Source organism: Salvia miltiorrhiza, chromosome 3 (assembly GCF_028751815.1).
Source record: "Salvia miltiorrhiza cultivar Shanhuang (shh) chromosome 3, IMPLAD_Smil_shh, whole genome shotgun sequence".
Taxonomy (NCBI): Eukaryota; Viridiplantae; Streptophyta; class Magnoliopsida; order Lamiales; family Lamiaceae; genus Salvia; species Salvia miltiorrhiza.
This window is the reverse complement of record NC_080389.1, coordinates 59,582,760-59,608,215: the sequence shown is the minus strand read 5'-3', so window position 1 is coordinate 59,608,215 and position 25,456 is coordinate 59,582,760. Positions and strand designations below refer to the sequence as shown.

Genomic DNA, 25,456 nt, shown 5'->3' with positions numbered 1-25,456 from the left:
AGCTCTTTATTATTCCTAAATTTGAGATAACTTGTTTGATTCATATTCTATTGAGAAAAAAATTAGGATTGCAAAATCCTTGCGATGGAAGACAAATACTAAATTATATATATTGTTAAATCATGAATAGTAAATACCCCTAATTGGAGTATAATATTTCTTCTTATTTTACGGGTTAATTAATTGTCTACAAATTTCTGCATCGGCTAGATCATGTGGCCAAAAAAATTCAATGTTATGTTCAAGTCAAACCAACATATAGAGAAAAGAAGTAGCCCATGATTTGGCCACAACCTAAATCTCATCTAACATTAGATGTATGCAACAAACATTATGTGACTTGTATACCTAATGATCGACTGGGTCAACGGAATTTACATAAAACTCTCTCTCTCTAATCCTCCAATAATACCAGAATTAACAACACTTGTCGCTCATAAAACAAAAATGAGTAAATAGGGTACAAATATATTGGTCGATGTGTGCTCAAAACCAAGAAAGAAAAGGCAAATCCTCAGTTACAACTCTCATCATCTCAAACTTTAGAACAAAAAAATGCTAGCACGGGAGCCAACCAGCACCATTGTCCAACAAGCATTCCGATCACGTCACTGCAAAAACAACCTCCGACCTCATCAACTTGAAACATCGCCACTGAGAACCATAAGATGCAGCATTTTCATCGTTAAAAAATCGCAGCACACCCCAGGGGCAGCAGCGTTCCGTTGACATCCAGGTGCTCGTAAATGAGGTGACCGGGGGAGCATATTTGCTGCAAGTTAGTCATCCAAATAATAGTAAGATCCAGCGGACTTCTGCTCCCGGTCCTTGGTTGACTCCAGTTTGTTGATTCTAGGCCGGAAATTTGTGGGGTCCCTTCTGAACGTGATATCCAGGTGCTACATATATAAAAATTGGTCACTAGGGATGAATGGTTAACCATTATGGAAGAAGAGTTGAAAAATAGATGTGGCTTACAGATAAGAACAGGTTCATTCCAGTTAAAAGTGATTGTGGTGAATTGGCAACACAATCTATGGATGGCTTTCCCTCATACACAATCACCCTATCTGCAAGGTATGTTGCCATGATGAAATCATGCTCGACAACAAATGCAGTCTTCTTCGCGTGAAGTATAAATCTCTTTATGACTTTTGAAGCAACAATACGCTGCTCCGAGTCAAGATATGCACTCGGTTCATCTATTAAATATATATCAGCTGGCTGCAAAATAGAGAAGAAGTATGAATGAGCAGCAAAGCACCAAAAAGGATACACAGAATATCCAAAGGGAAAACTAACAAATTATGAATATGCATTACCATTTTAGCATCACTGATTTCTATCTAATTCTAATTGAACACATTCGTGTAGCAATAAATTCATTAAGAAACAATCCAAATCTTTTTAAAGATAAATTATTGCTATGAGATTAAAAGCACCAACTGCAACAGGAGAGGCAAATTTATTCATTCAACATAACAGCATATGCACAAATGCACAATGAACTCTTCCCAATTCGGGAAAATAATAATGGGAGAAAGTAAAGTTCCTAAGTGAAACTAAAGCCGGCGCCAAGAAAAAAGAACATATAAAATGATGATAATGAACAAGTTTAAGTCTCAAGTAATATAGAGCAAGAATATAGATAACAATCATATGGAGAGGGTCTTACCTTTCCGAGACAAAGAGTGAGGGCAACTCTTTGCAATTCTCCACCAGAAAGATTCACAACCTCTTGATCCATCAATTGTTCAATCAAAAGAGGCTTCATCACATCTGATACAAACTGAGGATGCATGTATGAATCGCGAATTTTTGAATGCAGCAGCATTCTCACGGTAGACTGAAATTTAGGACTAATTTTCTGTGGCTTGTAAGAGACATTGAACTCGGGAATTTCCACATCAGATCCTTCTACTGAATCGGGCTTCAAAAGGCCAGCCTAACATTTGGAAGGGCAATAGTTTAAGCATAAACAAACAAAATTAACATGTTTTTTTAAAAGTAAACAATCTATACAACAAATATACCAGCATCCGTATAAAGGTAGTCTTTCCTGTCCCATTTTCACCGAGCATCACAATTATTTGTGAATCAGTGAATTCACCCTCCACGACCTTGAGCCTGAAATTTCCCTGAGTCTTAGTCATGGTTGGATACTTGTATCTTGCATATGTCTCAATTTCCTCAGCACTTTCTTGTGGAGTCTCTGCAACCTAGAAGGAGAAGTACATTTTATGGCAATTGGCATCTCAGTTACCCAAAAACTACATGTTAGCAGCAACAAAAAAAGCTTACCTTAAATGTAAGAGATTCATCTCTAAACCTAAGATTTTCAGTTGGTACAAATCCAGCCAGGAAAATATTGATTCCTTCTCTCACAGAGAATGGAAGAGTAACTACCCCATATACACCAGGTTTCCCATAAAGGCAGCATATGAAGTCCGACAAATAATCAAGCACACTAAGATCATGCTCTACCACAATCACATAGCTGAAAACAAAGATGATAAGTCATAACCATGTAAATTATCATATTTAGAAAGTCAATCAAAAGAAGGACGTCACTGACCTATTAGGTCGAAGCAAGGATCTGACAACTTGGGCAGCTTTCAGTCTTTGCTTAACATCAAGATAACTTGATGGCTCATCAAACATATAGATCTCTGCATTCTGTACAGCAACAACAGCTATTGCAAACCTCTGAAGCTCTCCACCAGATAAATCTCCCACATTACGGTCCATAACCTGAATCAACTCAAGGTCAGCAGCAAGTTCTTGTTTCATATCTCTCTCATCCTTCTGAGAAAGAACTTGTCCAACATTGCCTTGAACAGCTTTAGGGATGTGATCGACGTACTGGGGCTTGATGATTGCCTGGGAATAAATGCATCACAAAGAGATGTGACAGATTAATAAACTAGAGAGAATTAAAGACATGGAAAATAAGAATTATTGACAAAAAGAGAGAGTGGAACAGATTAATTAAGTTGCAGGTAGTCGAGCTATTATTGCATTTGCATTTATTAGTATCATGATATCACCTGCTACCTTAGTTACTTTTGGCAAAAAATGCCATCATCATTATTATGTCAAGAAATGAAGATAATAAACTTAATATTTAAGACAAGCTAAGAATACAACGGTAGGTTGATATACGGTTTCATATTATGATAACAAAAGCATTTCCCTTTAGAGCAAATCTTTGATTATATACACAACATCCAACAAAAAGAATTTAGAGATATCTTATGCTATCAAATGCAGGCTGGCAACTTGAATATGATGTTGAACTCAACTAGAGAAGTTTTCATGATCTAAAAACTTCCAACAATCAGAAGAATCCTCAGCAAAGTGCTCTTTTAACAGTTGTTTTGAAGCAATGGGATATCAATGCCATGCAAGTTATTGGTTCACTTACTCAAGAGAACTTTAGCTGAAATCAAGATGAAATATACATCCTAACATTGAAAAGTATAACAATTGAAAGAATGAAAGGAAAGCATTCTAGCAACATCTTTTATAGAGGTAACACCTTTAAATTATCTTCAAGAATGCGGGTGAAGTAATTTTGCAGCTCAGATCCCCTAAAATAAGTCAAAATTTCCTGCCAATCAGGAGGATTCTGCAAAGAAACATATAGAGAAAATGTCAAGCAACATGTTGATCTACAAACGAAAATTCAAAGGTAGCTGAATAGCTAAAGAAAGTTACATTAAAGCGTCCCAAGTTAGGTTTCAACTTCCCAGCCAAAACTTTAAGCGCAGTAGATTTTCCAATGCCATTAGTTCCCACCAGGCCCAGAACTTGCCCAGGTCTTGGTACAGGTAACCTAGAAAAGGTTCAAAAAGTTAGAAAGCAACAGAAACAAGCAAGTTGCTTATGAAATGGCACTTGAACCAACCTATGCAATTTAAAGGTGTTAGGACCATAACGATGGGTTGTATCCTTGTCCAAGTCTTTTGGTAGATTAATAATCTGAATTGCTTCAAATGGGCATTTCTGGAAGAGCATGCAGAACAAGTAAGGACACCACTCTACATCCAATTCAACAAAGAAAACTTGTATTTCATTTCTCTCATACTGGACGAACCTTCACACAAATACCACATCCAATACACAACTCCTCTGAGATGAAAGCTATCTTGGATGCAGGAGTCACTTCTATGCAAAGTTTACCTGAACGAACACAACAGTACATATAAGAGGTTGTGAAATCCCAAAACAGAATACTATAAAATAAAAAAAAAAATCCATATGATGGTATCATCAGTAAATCTATATACAACATATCTAACTTTGACAAACAAGATTCCTGACAGGCTAAAGAAAAAAAAAATATTTGACTATACATGCAGGAACAAGAAATACGTTTGTTGCTGATATTATTAGCACAAAATGATGCAATTTGGTTTGACGATAAAACTAAGTCAGGCCACACTCGAAGAATTAACTCACGACACTAATTCATACTAAATTTGCATAACATGACTGATTGAACTGAGTAGTGCTACCCATTTCTTAGAATAATAAGCAGTAATATACGAATTTGGGTTGAAGGCAATCACATGCCTACATCACTCATAAGAACGCAAAAAGTACACCACTTGCAATCTTAGACTTTATTATTTTGTTATGCACATTAGTAGTAATTTTATTCTGCTCAAACAAACATGGCTCATAATCTTATGGCCAAAAAATACTAATACTTCAGATGCCAAATTCTCAAATACAATCAGCTACTTCATTCAGCATCCATCGCTAGAAAAATAACCATATGACCATAAATCCCAATTCAGATCACAGCTTTACAAAATAAAACTAAAAAAATAAAATCAGGGCCATATAATTATGTAAAAGAAGATAAAAGGTGCCCAGAAATTAGGGGGATTTTACCTGTTTTGACAACAGGGCAACTCTTTTTGCACTCCTGACGACATTTCTTAGGCTTGCACTTGTCGGAGCTCACTATAGCGATACGCGTCAGTTTCTGATCCGACATCTCTCTCTATTCAAACTGGTCTCTGACAAGATTTAAACTTCAAATCAAAGTCAAGAAAAACCGTAACCCTAGTTCAATTCAGTTGAATAAACGACATCTACAGATACGTATATGTGTGTATATTGGCATAGAAAAAAGTAAAGGCATCACCTGCGGGCTGCGAGATTCGGGAGAGAGAGAGGATGGCAGACACACGCAGAAGAAAGATAAACGGTGCTAGGGTTCCAAGAGGGAATAAAGAAGGGTTTTTTTATTACTACTATTTTCTGTTTTCTATTTTTCGACTAAATCACTGTTTATTACTAGTATTTTTTTTAAAGGAAATCACTTTTAATTGCCTACTAATTTTCGCTGTAATTTCTGTAAAGCAGATTATATTAAAAGAGAATAATAATGCTTCTCCATTTTTTCTCTTGTGACGGTGGTTCGAAAAATCTTACTTCAAATATTCTATTCTTCGTTATTAAGCATGTGTTGCATATTATATAGGTATATTTTATTAGTAAAGATATAGTATATTTTATTAATTATTAATTAATTAATAACAGAACTTTGGTATGTTTTAATATTTTTATAAATTTTAATTATTATTTTTTGCATATATCATTAAATAGGGTGTGATATAATAATCTTAAACATAGAAGTTAAGCTTTTCGATTGAGATGCTCGAGCCGACCCTAGGCGAGCCATTCCCCAATGTCGCGCTAGGGGGCTCGAAGCTATGTTTGATGGTAGAGCCGGGCTCGAATGCTAAAGAGTAAGGCGCGTGCATAGCTTGTGCTATGAAAAAATATAAATGAACTTTTTCCATTTTCAGTCGATCCTTTTTTCTTAGTTGTTTGATTTCAAAGAGTCTTTTTTTAAATTAAAATCCCTCTACAAATATCCACTCATTTCATTCAATTTTCTCATACCAAATTCATTCTATTATCTTCTCCCTACTATACATATCTTCAAAAAAATGACTTCTTCTTCCAATTCTTCTATTCATAAGGTTCCGACATTAGAATATTCGATGTTGTGAGCATGTTTTTTGAGGCGGCTAGTCATTTAATGCTCGAGAACTCTCCGAGAAAAAAAGGAAAGAGGAGAACATTCATTTTAAAAAAAAAATTATTGTAATCAATAAATTTAATTTGAATGAAATATTCGATTTAAAAATCGATATTTTTTTTAATCCAAAAATGCATTATTTTTGCAAAATAAAAATAAAATATATAGAGCCCCTATTGTGAAGGAGGTGGCTCTAAGAGCATTTCCAGCCCTTGGTGCTTAGGGGTGGCGCTAATTGGTGGTCCCCACCTTAGCGCCACCCTTCTTCAATGCAGTGGCACTATAAGTGGCGTTAAAATCTTCATTTTCAATAAATCTCATTTTCACTCTTTTAATTTAAAAATCAACATTTCATTAAAATAAAAAAATTTAACATTCCATTAATTAAAATAAAATAATAAAAATAAAAACTACGCTAATTTTGTAGGGCTAAATTGGACCAAAATGAGAGATGAAAGCATTTTGCTAGAGAGAAGAAGAAAATATGAAAGAAGAATTGAAGAAATGTGAATGTAAATGTAAAGAATGAGGGTATATATAGATATTAAAAAAAATAAAAATTGAAGGAATTGTTGCTTTTGCAACTGTCATTTCTCAATAAATTGAATCAGCCAAACGTGTCCTTCCAGAATTTTAAATAATTTTCTTTTTTTTTGGGTGCGTGGAAGCCATGCAAAAGTCCATTTCTCCTTCGTGCCTCGGCGCACCAGCAATCGTGCCGCCCTCGAGCCAAGCCGTTGTGCTAGCCCGCCACCCTTCATTTCATGCCAACTTGATTCGGCACCAAGGAAATGGGTTGGAGATGCTCTAAGGTGGAGCCCAATTCTATAGAGCCCCCAAAGGGCTAACCATCGTGGACGCTCTAAAAACCAACTATTTAAATAAAATCATATGTCATGTAATAGTTGATGACAAATAAGTCAAATCCCTAATTTTTTGCTATATGAATTTTTCGAAAATTTCACACATTCTATTCCTCGTTGTTGATGTAATTCATGATGTTGTTCATGAAATTGTAGATATCGTGTATTTGAGATCTTAAGAAACCTTTTATTTAATCTTATTGCTCAAACGATTCAAATTAATTAATATGCGAGTATGATTTCCAACTGAGCTTATCTTCAGGCTGCGACGTAATAATCATAACCCTTGATTCATATTATTATTCATAAAATAATAATTTATTGTGCATTTTCAATCTTTAAAATTTCATATTTTGAACAAAATTATGATTACAACAAATAAGTATGCAGAATCCATTGATTATAGAGCTGAAAGTGCTTGCCACTAAAATCTGAGGACAATAAATAATTGGTAATTAGTCTTGAACGCTAGATTATAAAAGATCGAATGATTATTTAAACCGTTTCATGCCAACAAATGTTGGAATATTTTTCTTGATAGCGCGTGATTTGTATTCAGTGTATATCATTGTATTTGTGTGAGTTTGAATCTATAAAAATATAGAATAAAAGAAAGTGCACTGTCTCCACATTTGAAGATAGCATATATATTTTTTAAAATAGTCATATTAGTTAATTTTAGTAGTTGATTATTATTGACAGTATATAGTACCAGTGATGTAAAAAGGCCGAAAGTTTGACCAAAGTTGATGCTATAAATTTGTTGCAATTCAGTGAAAAGTAAGATTTTTTTTTTAATTCGAATTAATTCGAAAACTCATACCAAAGTTGAATATAATTTGTAATTTTTTCTAGGAACACATGTATGGAATCTTGGTGAACATATAAGGCGAAGGATAATTAAGCCTCATATGTTTTGAGTTTATCGAAACTGCAAGTTGAGCTCAATGGGCTCACACAAAAACAACCATCTTTTTGTGTCAAGTCATCTTGTCCATTATCGAAAAAAAAATATATATATATATATATATATCGCGTTAGAATTGTTTTACTTTTAAACAACCAATGATTTAACGACGCAATTTGTTAATTAACAGAAAATTTGATCATCCAAAAAACCAAGCCTATTCAGATTTATAAAATTCGTTTTGTTATTCCTGACATGGACATACCAATTTGTTCTTGCAATAACTGTAATATTTTTGAATGATAAGAAAACAAAAACAGACTACCACCAACAAAACACATAACATGAAAAATTCTGCCTTTGATCATTACATAAAGAATTAATTAATACTGCCAATTAAATACACGACGGTAATCAATTCCTAAAATAATTGTTAATTTTAAATTTTAACAAATGAATACATTAGATCAGCAAGAAGGTTTTCATCAATAGAAAGTGAAGCAACAAGTTAGGGGAAGGGTTAAGCCACAACAGGATACATAGAAATAGGAACACTAGCTCTAAAGCCATCAGGCCGAGCTATTATCTATAGAAAGGCACTGGCAACACAATGCCTGCCAACATATTACTCGCTTTTGTTTATACGTTAATGAAAATAAAAGGAAATTACATACGCATTACCAAGCTGCTTTATATATAAATCATAGTCATAATGTGAGGGAGGGATTACTTCCACTTCTTAAACATGCCTTTCCCCCCCTTGTGTTTTCCGTGCTTACCAAATTTCCCGTGCTTCCCGTGCTTGAACTTGCCGTGCTTCATCTTCCCATGACCATAGTGACCACCCCCCATGCCATGGCCAACGCCATAAGCTCCGTGAGCTCCAGGCATTCCGTGAGATCCATGAGCTCCATGTGCCAAATGGGAGGCACCGTAGGCGGCTGCAGCAGCAGCAGCACCTCCTGCTAGTAGTCCTCCAATAGAGGATCCTCCGCCTGAAAGGGAAACCTCAGTGAGATGCAAGCAACCATGGAGTATCGACAAATAGAATGTCTACGGGCCACAGAACTTATATGGAGAACACAAAGTTTTGTAATGAAGGACGGTTGAATGCCGTCCAGATGGCATAAAGGACTAATACTCCTGTCAATCACACTCCATAGCAAAGCTAGAGAATAACATAGATGCTGAATTGGCATTCTGAAGAGATTGTCATTCTACAAGCATACTTTTGACCTCCATTTATCTATCTCAAATGTGCATATTATATTCAAATTGATAGTCTTCAAACATATAGATTTCACTCAACAAGGACAAAGCTATTTATCATATCAAGATGCACTTAAGCTACCCTCTAACTAAACCATCATAATAGAATACATACTAAACCACTATGCCTTTTATCATATCACAAGCCACAAGCATAAAGATAAAAAAAAATTGAGGTGCAGCACCTGAGTGATGTTGACCAGGATAACCCGCTGGAGGATAGCCATGTTGCGGGGGATAGCCACCAGCTGGTGGGTAGCCAGCAGGGGGATAGCCTTGCTGTGGAGGATATCCCGCTGGAGGATACCCTCCTTGTGGAGGGTACCCTCCAGGTGCTGGTGGGTACTGCCCCGGTGGGTATCCGTGCGACCCCTGTGGGGGATAATGCCCGTGAGAGAATAGCCCTTTGTCAGTTTCATCATGTTTGTCCTTTCCACCTCCCATTTTGTCTAATCTTACTCGATGCTATAACCTGAAAGGCCACAAACCATAAATTGAGATGGGATGATGAGCATATGTAAGCAATTTGAGCAAATAGCATTCAGCTAGATATAGATTATTACATAGATCATAATTCCCCTATCAAATCATTTCAAACAGTAAACTAGAATAAATGGTTATGAGATGCATATCGAATTCTTTTGATTAATATAAATATCTCATGAATGTAACTAAACGGCACAGGGCAATGCTTCTAAAACAAGGGAACTAACATCTCAACTAAAATCGATCTCTTACCCTCAAACCCTGTATAATAAAACGCATTCATCATATTTCGATCTGAATTTGGCGAGGAAAGAAAGAAGGAAAAGGAAATGGAACAATTAACAAATGAACAGAACAATCACTTACAAACTCCCTTTATACAAACCAAAATCAAACATATTAGTATTAGATCACGAAGAACGAAACAACATGCACTGCAGAACTGCTGAGTTTATGAATCTGATAACGGTTTCTATTGAATTTAAAAGGATTCAAATTACTCTACTGATTTCAATAAATTTACCAAAAAAAAGTCTAAATAATTTCTACCAAAATCTCAAACAACAAAGAATCATAAACATCCAAATCAACCAAACAAAACAAACGCAACATTTGCACAGATTGATCATAACCTCAGCTCCGATCCATTTACTCACCCTACAACAAAAATGATTAAGCTAAATAGAGATTGAGAACGTAAGAGATTACCTTTAAAATCTGAAAAAAGTGTGCGGTAGAGTTGAATGTGAGAGAAGAGGAACGGATGTGCACAAATTTGTGGACGTTTATAGCAACAGGATAACAAACTTTTAATTTAGAGGGTAAATTAAATTCGATTCTACGCGTTACTTAGACGCGTTGATGACGTGTTTCTATAGATATTTCTTGACACTGACACGTCCGCATTTGGTCTGCTTTTCTATTGACTTTCTGTATTTCAATATTCTCATCTGGATAAGATTTTTGTCCTATCATAGTTTCATTAGTTGCTAATGCTAGTTGAAAATAAACATAAAGATTTGTCCAAATATTTTTGTGGTGTATGAGAAATAGTCCTCCTCCTATTTTATTTGACTTGATCTATATATTTTGGATTATTATATTAAAATTTTCTAACAAAAAAGTAGGCCAAATAAAATATCAAGTAAATGTTTAAGTCACTCTTACTTAGGCCTGGGAATCCGGGCGGGTTCGGGTAGCCTATCCAAAAAAATCGGGTACCCGAACCCGAATAACACCGAAACTCGAAACTCTATACCCGACCCCGATCCCGAAAAAAAAATCGGGTACCCGAATACCCGACTCGAATTCGGATACCCTAAATTACCCTAAATCAATTCAATTGTTTGTGCTCAAAACCAAGAAATATGTAAAAAAAAAAACAAAAGACGAAGAAGAAGAAGAAGAAGAAGAAGAAGAAGAAGAGAAGAAGCATGCGACATACCTGTTGTGCTGTCGGAGCTCGGAGGCGTGCTGACGCGCGGTGGCCGGTGGAGGCCTGGAGTGTTGCTGTGCTGTCGGAGCTCGGAGCTTGGAGGCGCGAAGAGGGACAGTCGCACAGGGGGGAGCCGTCAGCCGAGTGGAGGCGCGGGAGGGCGATGGTGGGCGGGCGAGGGGCGCCGGCGCGCCTCTGGGTCGCTGGATGGTAGGCTGGAGGCGGGAGTGGGATGGGACTGTGGGAGGCGTGGGGAGAGGGGAGCGGGATTGGGACTGAAATTAGGGCTGGGGCCGCTGGGCTGGGCCCGTTGGGCTGGGCCAGTCAAAGCTAATTAGTAGTAATTAATTTAAGCTACATAAAATTCGGGCATTTTCGGGTATACCCGAAACCCGATTTTTTTAACCCTTAAATACCCGAACCCGATCCCGAACCCTAATTTTTTGGGTATAGGGTACCCGATACCCGATTTTTTCGGGTCGGGTAATCGAGTACCCTATACCCGATTCCGAACTTCCTAGCCCTACTCTTACTAGCTAGTTAAATGTATAATAATAGGGGGTTAATTATGGTGTAAACTATATTTTTTTTCGTGAGAACATGAATATAATACAATTTTGTATAATGTCAATATATTCAATGATAAATTTAATGTATTAAAAAAATAAAATTTTTGCCCTTTAAAGGATTTAAATTCAGATGATGCATTATCGTAGATCTTTATGATTGAAAGTACGAGTATAATTCTTCATTCTCACAATAATTAAAGACCTTTTCTATAATAATATTTTATATATATATATAATTACATGTAAAGACTATATAATATATTATATATATGTCGATATTAACCATTTTATTATGTATCGACTCTCGAATACTAAGTAAATGAAATTTGTGAACATCATGTGCTAAGTACAAGACTAGTGCCATCGTATTATCAAAAATTAAATAAAATTCTTCACGGGAAGGTGGTAATGTATAATTTTCTTTTGTAAAGTTGTAGATCAGATGACAAGTTTTTGAAATATATATAAATAAAAGTGTTAATAGGGGAAAGTACCACCCCCTAGTATATTTTTCATAGACATATTATGGGGGTGGGTACTTTTAATTCCACCCCTAAATAAAATGGGCATTTTAAACTATATTTTGAAAATTAAGTACAACAATTTTAAATCAATAAAGGATATAGTGAATTTTTCAACATGCTATATTTCACTTCAGAAATAGTCATTTTATTAGTATTGAACTGTCTCTTAAATTATTCCAGAGATCGAGAATGAGCACGGTGCTGCACATCCTGATAAAGTTTTGATGGAGCAACAAGGTACCGTAGTGAAGGCTGAGATGATTGATGATTTTCGGGGGAATTCTTCTTCAAAAATTCTCATGATGCAGCAAGGTGTTGATTTTGGTGCGGGCTGTGCGGCTGAGACCAGTGTGCAAATAGTTGCTGCGGCTGGGGCAGAAGGATTAGCGATTCAGTAAGTTACTTCTCTGACTATTCAGCAGGAGGTTGATTTTTCGTGCGAGAGGATGGGTCAAGGACCGTGTGCAACTGGTGCTGGTAAGGGTCATATGCATGAATCTGTTTGCTCCGGTGATAGGCAGTCCACTCCTGCTCCGGAGGATATTGCTAGTCGTATTAGTCGGTTAGATGAGTAGGTTAATTAGGGGATGCAGATGTTCTCGGAGCCAAAGCGAGGACGTGGCCGTCCAAATGCCTTGGGAAAAGGGCATGGGAAGGGAGCCTGTGCATGCAGCTCCGGAAGGGAGCATAAAAAGTCGTCTCAGGAATGCGGATAAAATGTGTTACAAGCCGAGGGATTTTGTGGTTGACCTTTGCAATAGTCTTAATATACGTGCAATTAATAATATTGTTCATGGACGTTGGTCGGATGAAATGGATGATTATCTGATATTAGGTATTAATTTGATGTTTTTGTTTAGTCTTCTTTAGTTTTACGATCTCCTTCCGAGTTTTGTGCCCTTAGGCTGCATGCTATTTTTTCTTTTCTTTTATAATAAACCTCAATTTCATCTCAACGAGCATTTGTTACTTAAGTTGCATTACCTTTGTACTGTCTATTGTGTGCACAGTGCATTTATAGCTAATATCTACGAGCACGACCAAAATGGAAAAGTGCAATTTAATGTTGTTCAAAATTTGATGAAATTAATGCAAATTTCAAATATCTTTTGTGGGATAGTAAATAAATATTCTCTTCATCCGCAAAAAATTTGACATAATTCTTTTTTCGATTCGTCCACAAAAAAATTACCACTTTTATTTATAATAATAGGATCCACACAACTCCACTCATATTCAAAATAAGATCTTTTTTTTAATAAAAAATGATATCTTTACTTCATTAACAACTTCACTCACATTTATTAAAATTCGTGCCTTCAACGAGGTGGCACTACAATAATTCATTCATGTATTCAAATATTTGATTCTCTTAAAAATATATGAGCTTCAAGCTTTGTATCACTACAATACGAACTTTTTTATGTACCCAATTAATATTCAACATATTTTTAAAGATGCTTATTTTTTAAAATTAATTTTAATATATAAAAATTAATATTTTTATTTATTTAAATAAATTAAAACTTTTGAATACTTCGAGACCCTTAATATCTTTAATTTCATTGGAAGATGTGTATCAATTAGAAGTATCAAAGTCCTCGAATAAGAACAGGCCAAGCGAGTTATCGGGTCAATGTATTAGTTGAGGCTATGACATGAAACGGGCTGGGCTGGCCCAGCCCAAATTTAGCACAAGTCCATCATTTTTTCAGGCCGGGTCGGACTGCCCGTGAAGCGGGGCTCCAATGGCAATGAGTGTTCACACACATGCTTACACGTGCATGAGTGGTTTGCGCGCGAAGCACACAGGAGATGAAATCAATCTTTGTAAATTGGAATCAAATTTTCCTTTTTTGTGATGATTCGCGAAGAAATCATCAATTCGGATTCAAATTCAGAGTTGCCAAATCAGCTGACGTTTTCTCGCTCCATTTTGACAACAACAGTTCTTAATCCCAACAACTTTTTCCAAGTATGGTTTGATTTCTAAGCTAAGAATTCTCTCGCACTTCTGTCACAAATTGTAATGCATACGGTTAAATAATTTATTTCTCCCTGAAAAACCTAGCACGAGAGATATATATGGTATATTTTGATGTGTTCGAGGCATTATTCACTTCTTTCAATGTTTCACTGTGTGCGATTTCTATTGAAATGAGATGTTGGGAGCTGATTCCATGATCAACGGTCCAATTCCAATCCATCGGTGCGATGTATTTATATTGCTTTTTTGAATCAGCCACCTCAAAATTGACTGTTTTGTTTTTTTCTTTTTGAAATAGGTCCATCTTCGCAAAGATGCAGCCAGCGTCAATGGATCACCGCAGTCTATCATCAGACGATGAAAATGACGGTATTGTACATGTGGTTGTCCCTTTCTACTGTTTGCAAATTGCAAAAAAGTGTGTGCTGAATGGTGGGCACTGCACTATATCAAGTAGAAAATGACAAGGACTTGCTACATTCAAGAATCCACTGATAGACAGGGGGCCCTTTTCCTTTTATTTTAATTAAGTTGTCAGACAGTTAGTTTGATCTAAGCATGAATTAGTCTGTTAAAATTGGTTATCTGTCATGATCTCTGACCTCTCCTTTTTTCATAACACCAAGCTTCGTTGTTGTCGAATTCTGATTTGTTCTTTGTTTTGTTCTGTTGTGAAATTGGGTTACTGAGACATTTATGATGCCAGTTGTATGTGTTGGTTTTTAGGTCTTCAGTAATTAAGTATACTTGATGAGCCATTGTTGTTTGGATTGTTTCTTCAAAATTTATGCTCATATGTTTCTTGGACATATAGTGTAGGATATATAGCACAGTCTTTCAGTGAATGCTCATCTTTTTTCTGCAAAAGTTTTTATATAGGTAGGGTCTGCTCTTATATTTAGTTGTGTCTTTATACAGTTGAGGAGATTTAATCAGAAGAATACCGTAATTGAGTAAAATTATGAGTAATTGAAATAATGGAAAAAGAAAAAATAGTGGACTGATGTAAAGATAGGCATGAATTACCTTTGCTGGGGTTCACTATCACTTACATCGTGGATTATTCAGTTTCCTAAGAGGTGCTTTCCTTTTGTGGATAATGTATTTGCAGGAAGTTGTAAATCTAAAGCAATTAGCAGATTCACATGCCCCACATAGATCCATTTCCTATTGGCAAAATGCTGGTTGGTATAAGGTTAGTTTCACTTGTTACATCTTCTTTTATTGCTGAATGCTTCTAAATATGTACGGTATCTTTTCTTGTGATGTCTCTGTCATTGATGTTTAAAATTTGTAGAACAAGAGACTATGAGTTTTGCTGGATCAGATTTATATAAACCACTGCCAGAGAGTGAGTAGTATTATATTAAATATGTAAATATCTATGATCAAAAACCTGGCAATGGGTATTGACCTAAACTAACATTATTGCTCGGTTGAATAATTAGAAAAACTTGTTTCTCCCGTGAAAGGGTCCGCTAATTAGGCATCCTTCATTGCACCCGTTGTAGGGCTAGGTATGCAAGAAACCGATAGCCCACCAGCATCAGCATCATGATGGCGGCATCCAACCACAAATGGTTGAAACCTACTGCTTCAATGGCAGGATAATCTCCAACTCGGCAGTAAACTCCCTTTGAACACTCATAGTAGTCGTTCTCATTGTACTGAATCCCAAGAAGAAGTTTGTAACAGTAGTAGCTGTAGCTGAGATATTTTAACCATGCTATGAAGGGTGGGATATGTCTAACATAGTATCCTCCAGCAATAAGGAATGCCATTGTTGTTACTGAGGCTAAAGTTGCTGCTTGTTTGACGTCCATTAGTATGGCACCAAATGCCAAGCCAAGACCTTGAGACACAAGGACACTGAAGAGGACAACCAGCAGAGAGAGGATAAAGGTAACTGGGTCCGGCTTCAGGCCACCCATCCAATAAAAGATAAACGTAAATGCTGTTGGTAGTGCTAGCTCCAGAGGAAGATCTCCCACTGTTCTGGCTAGAAAGTAGGAGGATAGGCGGTACATTCCAGATGACCTTTCCTTGATTAGCATTCTTCTTTCTTGGGGGAAAGTGAAAACAGCGTTGTAAAGTGGGTAGAAGCCCCAGAACACTGAGAAAAAGAACAGCATTGCAGTCTGCACATTGGAAATAACTCTTCATTAAGGATGTCAGTCAATGTACGTAGAATTAACACAAGCTTAACTTATTTGTTGTAGTACAATTCATGTAGTGACTTAGGACCCCTGATGAAATACAATGCAAACATTTGGCAGATTTAATAGGACATGTCTTTGCTATGATTAACATTGATTCTGGGAAAAAAGGCTTACACGGTCATCAATATGAGATGATGGGGTGCGCCACCATAGGAGTCCGCCGAGTACTGCCACACTTAGGACCTGGAAGATTCTTAACTTGTTGAAGGCTTCAAACCTTCGCTCCCGTAGTCCCCGTAAGAGCAAGATCTTAAACTGATGCCACCAAGTTGTGCACCATTTCTGTGATTTCACATTCCCTGCACCATATGGAAAATTGTAATACGTTTTTGATCAGCAGCAGATTGTTTTCTGACTCTAGATTGGTAAAGTTAAAAGTTGCATTAGCAATAGGGAAGAGACTTCGAAGACTTACTTATGGAGGTTTCCTTTGTGTTATTGTAGCTACTGACATCTGAACTGAAAAGCTCAGTTTTCAGCCTTGTAGAAATGTTCTTGTCATAGGCAGAGATGAGAAGTTCTCTCACAGATGTTGGGTCTTGTTGGGTGCAGTTACTGTGCTCAGCAGCATGCTGGAAATCAGGCCCAATCCCTGGAGTTCATATAAATGTCACTAATTATCATTTGACATAAACAAACAGTTCATCTTGTTAATAGTTTCAAATGATTACTTTGTGCCTACAGTAAGAAAAATGCCCTTGTTAGCAGGTGTCAAGATCCATCGTGCGGTAATGGATTTAGATTAGCTCTAAGTGATCCTTATAACATTATAAGGGTGGGTCCATGTAAACTCCATCAAAATTTCAATGATAACCAGCACAAGTGCTCTAAAAAATATTTATCTTTTGTCTGAGAAAGGACATAAGATAAGTTTTAATAAGCTTCTTGACTGCCAAATAGCCAGAAATTAGGGTGGCTTAAAGAAAGTAAAAACTTGTGATTACCATTGGCAAGATCGAGCAAAAGATCAGCAGGATTGATAGTGATGGATGTTGAAAAGCCAATGGAAGAGAAATATTCCATGGCAGTTGATGCTAGACCGTAGTAGATTGGGCAGCCTTCGGAGAGCAAGACTACCTTGTCAAACATATGGTAGAGCCGGCTAGAAGGCTGATGAATGGTGGTTATTACTGTTCGACCTCCACTAGCTAGCCCTTTTACCGTGTTCAAGATCCGTAGAGCTGTGGTTGAGTCAAGACCTGATGTGGGCTCATCTAATAAAATTAGACTCGGGTTGATTAGCATTTCTTGACCTATGCTCACCCTCTTCTTCTCACCTCCTGATATTCCTCTGAACAGTGGCCCTCCTATCATACTGTTCCGGCACTTAGTTAAACCCAGTTCCACGATAACATGTTCCACGTGCTGTACTATCTCTTCCTTGGTCAAGCTTTTGGGAAGTCTTAGTAGCGCAGTGAAAAAAAGAGTTTCAAAAACAGTGAGATGTGGATATAAAACATCATCCTGTGCAACGAATCCAGTTCGTCGTTTGATAGAACCTGAGAATGGCTGACCATTGTACGTGATCTTTCCTGATAATCTCCCAGAGAGGCGGCCTCCGAGGGCTGTGAGGAGGGTGGTTTTTCCACTGCCCGATGGACCAAGCATAGCCAGTATCTCTCCTGGAGAAACCATGCCTGTCACCCCATTGAGTATCGTCTTCTCTTTGGAGCTTGATGTTCCACCACAACAAGTTCCTTTTCTTTCAAAATTTACCTTGCAAACAACCTCTTCAAACTGAAACATACACGAGAACATCATTAGGACTGCATTCATATTTGCAAATGAACTATTTGTTCTCTATTGTAGAGATGATTTTCGTAATCATAATCTTCATCTTGTCTAGTCTTTTATTGTGATCATGTGGCCTTATAAATCATATTTGAAGTTCCATAATCCAATGCATCTTTGAACATGTTCGTGCTAGCTTGTATCCTACTATGTGAGAGATTTGTGTGTGCATAGAGAGAGAGAGAGAGATCACCTTTATAGTGATGGGGTGTGAAACCCCTTGAAGAAAGGGCTGCGAAGGGAAAGATGGATAAACTGTATCACCAACTTCCGGCCTGGTTCGCAGACCTGTGGCAAGCTGAGTGCCATCGGTTTCCGGTTTTGGAGCAACGGAACAGAGGGGCATGGCAAAATCTAAGTGATGCTGAAGCTGAAATAGTGGCGTGGTATGCTGGGGGAGAAGGGAGACTCTAAAGTGCTTCTTTTTAACTTATGGTTGCAAATGAAGCGGTTGATACGAATATATAAGCAAAGTCTTGGAACAAGGATCTCTCATGAATTAAAGTGTTGGTGATGTAGGCCTTGCCTCTTTGGTGGGATCCCACCTCTTTTTCTTATTGAACTTTTACACTTGTCTAAATCAGTTATTTATGTTAATCTCCTCTGGCTTACTGTATCTTTCTTATCACTATAGCATCCCATAACCTCTCTCTCTCTCTCATCATCTTATTCTTTTTTCTTCTTATAGAATTCTCCCTCTCTTATCACTAATTCTCCTTGCTTCCTCATGCAGCTAGCCTGCATGTTTTTAGTGGGAAACGAGAGACACACACCCCAACGGTATCATTTTCTGCTTCGTGGAAATACACTTTGTTCTTATTATTTGTCCATATAATGACTGTGACAAAATTTGGAGGAAAATTTGCCTATATATATCTAGGATTCAAGAGTGCAAGACCTTAGACAACGTGCTACTTTAAGCAATTTCTGTTATTATATTTTTGGTGGATCGTGTAAACATGAAGACTCGACGTCTTCTTTTTTCTTTGGTAGACAATTGTAGTGCTTCCCACCTTTCACTTTAACCATATATCTTGATTAGTTTTTGATTTGTTTATGGTTTCCTACAAATGGATTCTTACATTATATGCATGTCAGTTCTTGTCCTGCACCATTTCTCTATTTTGTTTTTATACGGTAATATATTGTTTCTTTTTCCACTTAGCTGATGGAAAATCTCTGCATATGGAGGAATGGATCTCATGCCCAAAAAAAGTTACATTTTCCTTGTCGGAAGCGGACATGAGCTCTTTCTGGATTCTGCTACAACTCTACATTGAATATTTGCTGTAATAATAATCTGCAGATTGATTCAAGTTCTATACAAATTACTATGATTCATTACATGATCACTGAAAACAAGAGTTGAAGAATGTTTCACAATCTACATCTTCTATTTAATGTTTCGTTTCATTGTTTATGAGCTTTTGCTTTGATTGGATGTAATGTAGTCTTATCAACACGCACGCACACAAACACACGTGCTCTAAAATGTAAGTACATTTTTCAGGAGAGAATCCAGAAATATTTCTCAAAATTCTGATTTTCTAAGTTTGAAACTTTGAAAGCATCTGTTGATGTAACTCTATGCTTCTGTAGCAGCAAAGAACATACGTCTATATATTATAGTATGATTTTTTTTTAAAGAAAATGAAAAAATGGTGATAAGTTGATAAAACATAGAATATCCATGGGTTGAGTGGGAGCATCGATGCCCTTTCCGACCTACAGAGTAATAAACAACAATCCACATAAAGTAGGAAAACAAAGAAAGAAAAAAAGGGGCATCTAAATTTAATGACAGCCAAAAACAAGTCTACGGCAAGATTAATTAATTTAAAAGTTGACACTAATGGTTCTTTTCTTTGTAAAGCCAAAATGATTCTTATATTCCATCTTCTTTATTTCATTCTTTCCTTTTAAGAAATTTCAAAAAAAAAATCTAGACTTTAATATTCAACATTCGTATCGCCGAAAATAAGATCTGACACTGCATGATTGCATGTGATAAATTTCATTAAGGAAAAGGTGAAAAATAAAGAAATTAATAGGGATGAAGTTAGATGCTATAAACATAAAGTCCTTTAATTTGCCCCCCATTAGTATTCTCGCTTTAAAAAAATTTCTTCATCTTTGGACTGCATGAAGGAAGAATGATTAAAGAGGGAAGCCATCAATGGGATTTCAATTCCAGCACACAATTTTAAGTATACTTTTTGCAGAGACCACTGAGGTTTTATCAGGCATGGGCCATGCACGTAGACCCTTATTAATCAATAATTAGGATTATTGATTTTAAGTTAAGATGGCGGAGCCAGGAATTTAGTTGAGGAGGCTGAATTTGGGCTCGATTTTTTTTTGGGCATTTCATATATTGTAGATATTTTTTTTATTAAAAGACAAGTATAATAGTAATAATAACGAACAACATTTTCATGAATTATATAGTTTCAATACACGTACTATAATTTTTTTTGCGGCATTTCGTACATTTTAGGCATTTTTTATTAAAAGAAAAGCACAATAATAATAACGAATAACATTTTCGTAGATTATATAATTTCAAATAACACAATTAACATTAAATTAAATATATATCAGGGGATATAATAAGTAAATCGACTTTTATAAGGCAAAGTTCTTTTATAATAGATATAAAAAAAAAAAAACTCAAAATTTGGGAGAGGCTCCAACCCCCAACCCCAAGTCCCCACGTGGCCGCCACTGGTTTAGTTAATCCCCTAATTATGGTAATTAAGATTTAAGCAGTTCACCGGAGCATTGATTTTTATATAATTTATTATTCTCATAAAAAGAGGGTTATTATAATATGGGATAAAAGTTTCTACCTGATCTCATTCTATATAGAAGATTGATACGCGTCGCTCACTATCTGAGTATATTGCATGAACGTCACTAATGTCCAGCCATGTTCATCCAATTTATATAATAGGCCATATGGTAATATTTGTAATAAAATCAATAATTTATAATAAAATATAAAGAGGAAAAGCAACTTTTGTGGATATATTTGTCAAAAAGGTATGAGGGAGAATGAAGATGTTTTTTTAAATGAAAAAATAGATAATTATTTGTGGGTCACAATGACATTTAGTGTAAATAATGAGTTGAGACTTGATATTTTATTTTAAGAAGCGATCATATTACTATATTGAAATGAGATAAGAAAATGTGGCCTATTAAATTAGGACGGAGAGATATAAAAATTATCGAGTCATGTTTTAATTTCAACAACAAAATTTGTAAACCGGGAAGAAATCAAGAATAAAAATTGACAATTTAGATTTGAATTTCATTAAAGGAATAATTGCCCCTAAATATACATTACACTTCCTCATTTTCTGGAATTGCACATCATCTTTAAAATCCGCCTCATAATACATAACCTTTCTTTTTCTTCTGGAATTGCACATGGTCAGTCAACCACCAACCGGAAAAATGACGTGGATGCCGGAAACGCCACATATAACGCCGAAAAAAAATTAATTGATGTGACAATCATGTAGGATTTTTTTTCCTATTAAATTCAAATTTCCTGAATATAGAATTATGGCATTAATTTCTCAAATCTACAATTTTCTCCCAAATTCCCTAGTTTTACAATTTCCCACTTTTTACAATTGCCATAGCGTCCAGCGATCTGCTCCACATTGCCCTAACTCCAACGATTACACCAACACCAAGAAAGGCTCCAGCTCCGGCGATTACACTTGCTCTAGCGATTACACCAACACGAACCGGCGACCAAGGCTCTGGCGCATAGGACGAACCAGGCAGGGAGACGAACGTGTCGCCGTTGATTTAACTTAGATTGCAATTTTTCCTCTAACATCAACTGCTAATTTGCATAGATTCCACAAACTCAATTAAAGCGAACAAGCCGACAATTTGAATTATTCATTATGCATTTGGCGTGGGTTGCTTTCTTTATCCAGGGCCTACTGTGCTGAAAACTTAGTTGATATAATCCTTTTTTGGCTGGTTTAAATGCATTTATTGTTGTCGTGTTGTTGATTATGGTAGAACTGCAGGGGTGATGGAAAATTGCTGTTTTCGTGGGATCTAGTGAGGGAAGGTTGCGATCAGCGATGTCAGGAGGCCAACTATCGAGTTCGGCGCAAGCCGATAAAGATCCGTCCATTCAACAATTTGTTGCGAATGGGGAAATTGTAAAACTAGGGGATTTAGGGGAAAAATGGGGATTTGAGAAATTAATGTCTTAATTCTATATTCTGGAAATTCGAATTTAATAGCTAAAAAAAAATTAAAAAATCCTACATGGCTGCCACATCAATTAATTTTTTTTCGGCATGTATATGTGGCGTTTCCGGCATCCACGTCATTTTTCCGATTGGTGGTTTGCTGACCACGTGCAATTCCGGAAGAAAAAGAAATGTTATGTATTATGAGGCAGATTTTAAAGGTGATATGCAATTCCAGAAAATGGGAAAATATAATGTATTTAGGGGCAATTACCCCTTCATTAAATGTAGAGAGTGTGTGTGTTTTAGGTGAAGTGAATGGTTTATTTGTACATGAGATTTCTATTTTTAGACAACAAACTAAATATAACACCAAGAAGTCGTTAACAATGCAATAATAAAAAAAAAGAACGATTATTATATAATTAATTCTAATTAATATTTATGATTAAAAATTGATATTTTAAAAAATCATACTATCCTAACTTTGAGTTAAGGATCATACTATTCTAATTTTGAATTAATTGAATATAATAATCAATTATTAATTTAAATGAGTATAAAAAATAATTATAAATTCTAATTGGATGAGTGAATCTAATTAATTATCTTAAAATTATATTAAAATACAATAAATTAAAATAAATAAGTAAATAAAAATTAAAAAATTAAAACTGGGATATAGAAAATTGGATAGATCATAGATGATCTCATCTATACTATATTAAAAAGGGAGTTTTCAATCTCAAATTGATTTTAAATCAATTTCAAAATTGATTGGCAATTTTGTAGTTAGAATAAAATTGAAAGTTTATTTATAAGCTATGCATCTTTTTTTCTTTTTCTTTAACTTCTTATTTTTTGATTTTATTTCTTTTTTAAAATTGTTAAATTCGACTAATTATAAAATATTTTATAGGGTTAATTACGCCAAAAATCATGAACTTTGGGCCCATTTCCAAATTTTCCATGAACTTTGTTTTTTTATCAAATTTTCCCTGAACTTAAATGCCTGAACAATTTTTCCATGATTTTCAAAAATCCCCAAATTGAGTGCTGACATGGCATTTCTAAGTAGCCTGAAATATGGCGTGGCACCGCCGGACGAAAATCAAAACGACGTCGTTTAGTAGGGGTAAAACGACGTCGTTTTGAGCCCAAACCTGAGAGGCGGCGGATCTGAGGAGCCTTCCTCCGACGACACTGAGAGGACAAACGGCGATTCCAGCCAAGGAAGATGTCAAACCAGGGCGGCAATTTTTCCAGAGTTGAGAGGACTGGGGGTAGCCCTTTTTGCTTCGATTAGAGAGAGGGGCGGCAGATCTGGTGATGGTGGCAGATCTGGTGGGGGAAGGCGGTGGGCGGTGGAGAAAGAGGGGGCGACAGATCTGGTGATGGTGGTGGGGGGAGGCGGTGGGCGGTGGAGAGAGAGGGGGCGGCAGATCTGGTGATGGTGGTGGGGGAAGGCGGTGGACGGAGTTGGTCCGCGCGTCGATTTGGGTCTGCGCGCGATGGGCGGTGGACGGAGTTGGTCTGCGCGTGGATTCCATCTGCACTGATTCCGTTGGTCTGCGCGTCGATTTGGGTTTGCGCGCGGTGGGCGGTGGACGGAGTTGGTCTGCGCGTGGATTCCATCTGCACTGATTAGGCCTTTGGTGATGGTGGTGAGGGAAGGCGATCGATTTTGGGAGGAGAATTTTTTCTAGACAAAGAAGATGACGACGGTCGGCGGTAAAATGGAGGGAAGAGCAATGGCTGTCACCTCATTGTAGAGGTAAGAGAGTCAGGCGAAGGCGTCGCCGATCGAACGAGGTCTCTGCCTTGGCGGAGGTGGTGGTCCTCGGCGCTGCTTCGCCGGAGGAAGGCAACGGTACATCTGTTCGGTAAAATAATTGATTTTTTGTTTTTGTTTTTTTTTTTTCAAGTAGGCGCCACATCTGCTCGGTTATTACCACGTAGGCGCCATGTTAGCTCAGTATTGCCACGTAGGCGCCAGCTAAGATCGGACCTTCACCGGAGGTAAAAACCGTGGAAAAATTGTTCAGGCATTTAAGTTCAGGGAAAATTTGATAAAAAACAAAGTTCATGGAAAATTTGGAAATGGGCCCAAAGTTCATGATTTTTGGCATAATTAACCCTATTTTATATGCATATCAAATTAAAGATCATGACAATAGCTTTAATTTGATATATGTTATGTAAATATTGGATTTAAAATATAAAAAATATATTTATTTAAAGATTAAAACTTAAGAAAATTCTCTCTCCTCTCTCCTCTTTTTTTTTTAATAAATATATTTTTTTAATTATCTTTTAATTTATATTGTTTTCTTCTTTCACAATATTATTTTTTATTAATATGAATTATCCTTTATTATTTTTATATTAAACTCAAATATATTTATCTTAAATTATAGTATTTTTTTTAATTATATTTAAAAATTTTATATAATAATCAAATGATAATTTAGTCTCTGAAAAGTCAAAAACTAATTAGTCTCTGAAAAGTCAAAAACTAATCTATGGACTATTGTTGAGAGCTACGGTAAGTCTAACATTCAAAGATTCGAATCATTATAGATTAATGAGAGGTGCGACATGATCAATTACTAAAGTTATTGATTATTGTTGTTCACATTGACTGAGAGCTCCTTCTTCGAGACAAATTAACAACATAATACTTTCGCTAATAAGGTCTAGCTCAAGTGACAAAATTGAGACATCAGGTTCAATTTTGTCTGCATACGGGTGATTTTCTCATTTTTATGTAAATAGTAATTTCGTCTACGTGTGAATAATTTTTCCATTTTTGTATGTTGTTGAGGTCTTGCCTGCTTTCGAGATGCTTATTTAGTTAATAGTTATAGTAGATATGTCTCGTAATTAAAAAAATAATAATAATGCTTCATAATTAGTGTTTTGATTAGAGAGTGACCACCTCAACTTAGATGTTGTTTAGCTAAGCTATTTAGTTGACTATCTCAAGCCTAGCTACTTATTCAAGAGGTCCCTAAAAATTGAAAAAAAATCTAAATAAATAATAATAAAAAAAGGCACTCCACCAGTCCACCCTTAGTTAAAAGCTCTCAAGTTTGAAATTCAGTGATTTCTCTAAAGATCCATAG

General features: G+C 36.2%; 3 protein-coding genes and 1 long non-coding RNA gene across 11 annotated transcripts; 1 reads left to right on the top strand and 3 right to left on the bottom strand.

Moving 5' to 3' along the window:
• Positions 1-373: 373 nt before the first annotated feature.
• Positions 374-5,314, bottom strand: LOC131014894 (ABC transporter E family member 2). 2 transcript variants are annotated; one of them, XM_057943040.1, is made up of 12 exons: positions 5,156-5,314; positions 4,900-5,027; positions 4,097-4,182; positions 3,908-4,005; positions 3,718-3,835; positions 3,539-3,628; positions 2,576-2,880; positions 2,302-2,497; positions 2,034-2,219; positions 1,676-1,945; positions 979-1,224; positions 374-899 (listed from the first exon to the last, which is right to left on the bottom strand). In XM_057943040.1, exons 2-12 carry the CDS (start codon positions 5,003-5,005, stop codon positions 780-782), a joined length of 1,821 nt encoding a protein of 606 aa, XP_057799023.1. In that variant the 5' UTR covers positions 5,006-5,027; positions 5,156-5,314; the 3' UTR covers positions 374-779. The 2 variants fall into 2 exon arrangements, with proteins under 2 accessions (XP_057799023.1, XP_057799024.1); XM_057943041.1 differs by having other exon boundaries at positions 4,900-5,020; positions 5,156-5,274.
• Positions 5,315-8,290: 2,976 nt separating this feature from the next.
• Positions 8,291-11,322, bottom strand: LOC131014946 (glycine-rich protein A3-like). 3 transcript variants are annotated; one of them, XM_057943131.1, is made up of 3 exons: positions 11,028-11,322; positions 9,283-9,569; positions 8,291-8,823 (listed from the first exon to the last, which is right to left on the bottom strand). In XM_057943131.1, exons 2-3 carry the CDS (start codon positions 9,539-9,541, stop codon positions 8,555-8,557), a joined length of 528 nt encoding a protein of 175 aa, XP_057799114.1. In that variant the 5' UTR covers positions 9,542-9,569; positions 11,028-11,322; the 3' UTR covers positions 8,291-8,554. The 3 variants fall into 3 exon arrangements, with proteins under 3 accessions (XP_057799114.1, XP_057799113.1, XP_057799115.1); XM_057943130.1 differs by lacking the exon at positions 11,028-11,322 and adding an exon at positions 10,292-10,618; XM_057943132.1 differs by lacking the exon at positions 11,028-11,322 and adding an exon at positions 10,216-10,288.
• Positions 11,323-13,701: 2,379 nt separating this feature from the next.
• On the top strand, positions 13,702-19,800 carry LOC131014959 (uncharacterized). Of its 5 annotated transcripts, none has more exons than XR_009098385.1 (5): positions 13,711-14,320; positions 14,397-14,467; positions 15,210-15,293; positions 18,842-18,888; positions 19,274-19,800. It is a non-coding gene; the product is annotated as an uncharacterized LOC131014959 (long non-coding RNA). The 5 variants fall into 5 exon arrangements; XR_009098383.1 differs by having other exon boundaries at positions 14,918-15,293; XR_009098386.1 differs by lacking the exons at positions 18,842-18,888; positions 19,274-19,800 and adding an exon at positions 14,918-14,977 and having other exon boundaries at positions 13,702-14,086; positions 15,210-15,845.
• LOC131014890 (ABC transporter G family member 14) lies at positions 15,354-18,997 on the bottom strand. Its single transcript, XM_057943034.1, has 5 exons — positions 18,302-18,997; positions 17,262-18,054; positions 16,733-16,909; positions 16,432-16,616; positions 15,354-16,236 (listed from the first exon to the last, which is right to left on the bottom strand). Exons 1-5 carry the CDS (start codon positions 18,452-18,454, stop codon positions 15,592-15,594), a joined length of 1,953 nt encoding a protein of 650 aa, XP_057799017.1. The 5' UTR covers positions 18,455-18,997; the 3' UTR covers positions 15,354-15,591.
• Positions 19,801-25,456: the final 5,656 nt, after the last annotated feature.

Bases quoted from the DNA above. Each gene is read 5' to 3' on its own strand.
- LOC131014894 (XM_057943040.1), bottom strand. From the start codon at position 5,005: ATGTCGGATCAGAAACTGACGCGTATCGCTATAGTGAGCTCCGACAAG. The intron at 4,183-4,899 runs GTAAAATCCCCC...GTGTTCGTTCAG, and splicing joins TTGCCCTGTTGTCAAAACAG to GTAAACTTTGCATAGAAGTG. The intron at 2,220-2,301 runs GTAAGCTTTTTT...TTCTCCTTCTAG, and splicing joins ATGAATCTCTTACATTTAAG to GTTGCAGAGACTCCACAAGA.
- LOC131014946 (XM_057943131.1), bottom strand. From the start codon at position 9,541: ATGGGAGGTGGAAAGGACAAACATGATGAAACTGACAAAGGGCTATTC. The intron at 8,824-9,282 runs GTGCTGCACCTC...TTTCCCTTTCAG, and splicing joins TCCTGGTCAACATCACTCAG to GCGGAGGATCCTCTATTGGA.
- LOC131014890 (XM_057943034.1), bottom strand. From the start codon at position 18,454: ATGCCCCTCTGTTCCGTTGCTCCAAAACCGGAAACCGATGGCACTCAG. The intron at 18,055-18,301 runs GTGATCTCTCTC...TGTATGTTTCAG, and splicing joins CACACCCCATCACTATAAAG to TTTGAAGAGGTTGTTTGCAA. The intron at 16,910-17,261 runs GTAATCACAAGT...TATGAACTCCAG, and splicing joins TTTGCTCGATCTTGCCAATG to GGATTGGGCCTGATTTCCAG.